The sequence below is a fragment of the Misgurnus anguillicaudatus genome, chromosome 5, assembly GCF_027580225.2.
Source record: "Misgurnus anguillicaudatus chromosome 5, ASM2758022v2, whole genome shotgun sequence".
NCBI classification, from domain to species: Eukaryota; Metazoa; Chordata; class Actinopteri; order Cypriniformes; family Cobitidae; genus Misgurnus; species Misgurnus anguillicaudatus.
In genome coordinates, this window is record NC_073341.2 from 12,373,862 (window position 1) to 12,378,732 (window position 4,871).

Sequence of the window (4,871 nt, forward strand, 5' to 3'; positions counted from 1 at the left end):
GCTTGACTTTTAGGGATGATAGGAGAGTAATACTGATATCTTGTTACACAATAAATCTCAGCAGATTCTAAGAGCTGGTTAAGGTTGAGGACCAGAGCAGGTCAGATGTGTAATAGTAGGGGGCAAATTATTGCAAAAGGCATCTTAGCTTTGATATTTAATGTTGTAAAAAATCTTTGTTGCACTTACATTTTTAAGTTAAATTAATATTTCAACTTAAAAACAAAATTAAATCCTTGTTTTACTTCAATTTTAAAGATTAATCAACTTGAATATGTATTTAATTTCAACTTTTTTTACTAGTAAGGAGGTGCTATAAATTATACAAATAAAAGTGAAATAATTTGAGCTATCAACTTGATACTTTTTATAATTATTTTGAATTTGTGCCCCTCGGAAGAGAAGTCACTGGCCACCACTGAAAGTAACATAAAAATGGGTATTTCCCAGATTTTGGGCCTATTTATGTCCACAAGGTGTAATTCTATTAAAAACTAATTCAATCTAATACATTTTAGTACCATTAATTAGTATAAACAAAAACAAGCCTTAACTTTTTTATGGCTGCTCTTACTAATAATTTTATCACATTTATTGGTGTTTTGTGGTGCAATATCTGTGTTTTGGTGTTGTCCTTCACTAGAGTTTTCACATGTCGTGCCATATCTAAAATATTATCTCACAAATTAATAAAATAATATGCATATGAATTAAATGTTACTTGAACTTATAAACTACATGCACAGATTAAGCATATATATGCATTTTGTACTTTATTTTGCATAATTTCTACCTGTCCCATGGTTTAGCTGTCATTACCAAAACGCTCTGCATAAAGGGACTTTCTCACTGTTTTTTCATCAAAAGTTTATTTGGTAGCCATGGTAACCTAATGGCATAGTGGAGCACATGGATTTTAAGCTGCAAGACTGACGCCTTGATTTCCAGAAAAGTAAGTAAATCTACTCTTTATTCTTTGTGTTCATGTACACTTATTATGCGCCATTACCGTATGTGTTGTATTTCTGTATTTTTAAACATTTTTTCAAAAAAATTATCACTTTAGTAGTTAAGATGGTGTACATTACATGTAGAAAGCTAGCTACACTTGATTAGTCATCATCTTAGCTAGTAGGGCTAGTTTTTTTGACAAAAAAATGTCATTACCAGCACCAAACATATTTTTGCCAATAAAATATGTATAAATTACAAAAACATCCTACAATTATACATTTCTGACAATGTTGGACAGACTAAATGATCACCTTATTAAGTTTTGATATATGGCATTCACTTAAATAAGCTTATATTCCAAGCCAGGGTAGATTGATGAATCAGAAATTTAGATACGTAAATGAATATAATTAATCTTGCAAGTAAAAATCTCATTAAGTTCAAGATAAATTAGATAAGTTTTATTTTTTTACATATATTTGATGATGTGATGGTAATGACACATTTACTTGACATAGTTAAGAAAATGGCAAAAAATCATAAATTCCCTTATCTAATGGTCTCAACCAAGCTCATAACCTCGCTCCTGACTTAAGGACTGATCATTTGATGTATACCAATTAGTCAAATTTGGAATTTTAATTTTTTTAAATTGCAGCAAACCCAATTTTGTCCTTAATCTGAGAAATACTTGATTTGACATAATTTTTTACAAGGTACATGTTTGAGAAAAATATTATACTTTTTTACTTCAAAGTCATAAGGGTATAATAAAAATGGCAAATAACACAAACCATATCTTATTAAGTAAGTGTGAAGGCACTTGTATGTCTGTTGCATAATCCAGTGAATGACTAGTTTGTCATTTGATGTTAGCCTGTTGAATGTTAAATGGAGGAGTGATGCTTAATGAAAATGATTTGATGATGTAGCAATAAATGATGTCATTAGTTTTGAACTAAAACATAATCCAAGCTGACAAGTTTGACAAATATCGTTATCGTCCAGAAAAAGTCCAATAAAGTCCTATCAGTACACTATTAGTAACTATTATTAGGCGAACTATTATTAATATTATCAATAATAATCACTTACAATAAAATGTAACCAAATCAGGAGGTGAATAGCAAAATATGCTGTAAATCGATATAAGAAATACATAAATTGCATAAGGTCCTAATAGGACAACAGTAGTCACACCCCAAAAAATAAAGAATGAAAGATTTATTAATACTTCTTTATAGTGTATGTGCGTATTTAGCCTACATGATGGTCCATGAAGACGTGTCTGTTTTAGTCATCAAGAAGTTTGGACTGAAGGCGTCACAAAAGCGCGCTCCTCCAATAGGAAATGAGGCGACAGCACCACGCGCTATTTAAAGTCAAGCAGGAGAGTTGCAGAGTGAAAGTACCAAGAATCACTTACCGGAGCTGATCACTGATCGGGAGATACGCGCTTCATTCATACATTTCTCGGGATTGGAGCGAAATAGATGGCGACTTCAAACAAGCAGCTGACGTCGTTTTTCATAGAGGACATTTTGTCTTTAAAAGATGATAAGAAAGACGATTCGTGGAGATCTGAAAACAACACAGACGACAGCTCAGACAGACAAACAGGTACAGTAGGCTACTTTGAAGACAACTTAAAAAAAAAAAGTGTAACTCCTGAATGTCAGTCAGTCAGTCAGTCAGTAGAGAAATGTAAAGCTGATTGATTAATAAGTTGAATTTACATGCAAACTGTATGATGAGGTAGTTAGTGGTCTATGAAGCAAGTACAGTGGCTCTGACAGTGTCCTTTTTTACTGTCTGCGTTTTACAATATTTACAAGAAGAGAAACCTTTTAAATGCTTTATCGTTTAGTTAGTTAAACAACAAGTTTAACCAATCGAATCCTAGCTAAGTTCCATCTCCTTACGTTCACAGATTCAGCAGACATCTCGGTTTGTAGCAGCTCTGAGGATAAAACGGTGTCGTTGGCAGAGATGACGAGCGGCGGCGGCGGGAAGAAGAAGCGCTCGCGCGCCGCTTTCACTCACCTGCAGGTGCTCGAGCTCGAAAAGAAGTTCAGCCGTCAGCGATACCTGAGCGCTCCAGAGCGCGCGCACCTCGCGAGCGCCCTGCGCCTCACCGAGACTCAGGTGAAAATCTGGTTTCAGAACAGAAGATATAAGACCAAACGGAGGCAGTTAACGACAGATGGCAATGAGGACTACTTTCAAAAATCAGACGGGACTGTTGTGTCTGCTGCTGCTGTTGCTGCTGCTGAGGAGGACTTTATCAGAGCGTCGATTTTAGCCACAGTCTACAAATCCTATCCTTACAGGCCTTACCTTTATGACTCACGCGGACTGAATGTATGGAGACCAGCATTGTGATGAAAGGACATTAACTTGGACTTGATGAATGTTTTTGTGAATAATATTCTTTATTATTATGACTTTGTGTTTATCCTGTACAGCTTTGTATTCTGTATAATAAATGTATATTTTTCAAATGCGCACATATATCGTGAGTGTTTAAATTTATCCTACCGTTTTACAAGTGACTATAGTTTTGTCATTTTTGTGGTTAGACTGCTTTTCTGGGAGATGGCAAGTTTTTAGATGAGATACGTGATATTAGATAAGAAAAGTATTTTTCTTTGAATTGATTTTAAAGTGAGTTAAAATATACTTTTTGTCAAAAGGCTATTTTATATAGCTCTCATATTATTACACGTGGCCTTTCATGAGCTTAATTTAAACATTAATTTAGATATTTCCTAAATCATGCACTGTATATGATATCATGTTATTTAATAGTTCTAAGTTTGCAAAACGTTCAGTGGTAGTACTTATAAGTTTCAGCATTTAGTTTTCCCATCAAACTCCTAAAAACGTGTGTAAATGATTCATTTTCCATTGTCTACCACTGACTGCAACTAATCTTGAACACTTGCCATATTCACAAGCCATACTGGCTGATAAATCAAGAGAAGTATTCTATTGTAACACATGCGGGCAGAAGTTTAGCATTGCAACTAGAGATGGTAATCACCAGCGCCCCTATGCTTGTCCAATTCAGCTTAAGTTGAATTCAGTGAAGCAATTGTTTAAACTGCCTGGACCGGAGGTGGTCTGTTGTCTGGTGGATACAGGTATAGGCATCTCCAGGAAAAATGACATAATTTACTTGTTAAGATGGTATATGATCATTAAGATAAGAGAACACAGTTTCATAAAAGCCAAGGTGTATAAATCTGCAATGAAAGGTACTAAAAAGTGACAAGTTGGATCAAGTAATGACTTCAATTGGTAACACCTAAAAAAAATTTCAACTTCAATGTTTAAGTGAAACATTTCGATTAAGAAATTTTTATTTTATATGTTTTACAAAGTAGTTGAAACTTAAAATGTACTTTCACTTTAGGAGAAAATTTTAAATTGAAACAACTTAATTTTTAGGTGTTACCATTTAAAGTAATTTTTAAGTTGATCCACTTACACTTTTTACGGTGTACATGATGGCATAGAAGAATAATTTATATGGTTGTGAGAAACCTTTAACATCTGAAAAACCTTTGTGTAAATGAATCATTTTACTGGTGCCTGTGATCATATGACAATAAAGTGCATCTAATTCCGACTTTGAAAAGGAAAGAAATTGTTAGTTTAGGACACTGACCACTGTAAAAAGTTAAAAGTTAGATCAACTTTAAAAAAATCTAAGATAATATAAGTTTAAGTAAAAAAAGATAATTTTTCAGGTTTTACCAACTGCAGTAATTTTTATAGTTGATCCAACTTTTCACCGTGTAAATGTTTCTTTAGGGAACAACAAATGAGCAATTTCATACAAATGTCAACTTAACAAAAATTTTACCAAAGGTTTTTAACCATATGGTTCTCATCTCAGATATGGTGGCTTAAAT

The 4,871-nt window shown here is 33.5% G+C and overlaps 1 protein-coding gene across 1 annotated transcript; it reads left to right on the plus strand.

Moving 5' to 3' along the window:
• Positions 1–2,334: 2,334 nt before the first annotated feature.
• nkx3-1 (NK3 homeobox 1) lies at positions 2,335–3,465 on the plus strand. Its single transcript, XM_055167564.2, has 2 exons — positions 2,335–2,574; positions 2,885–3,465. The coding sequence occupies exons 1-2, from the start codon at positions 2,448–2,450 to the stop codon at positions 3,334–3,336; spliced, it is 579 nt and encodes a 192-aa protein (XP_055023539.2). The 5' UTR covers positions 2,335–2,447; the 3' UTR covers positions 3,337–3,465.
• The last annotated feature ends 1,406 nt before the right edge of the window (positions 3,466–4,871 follow it).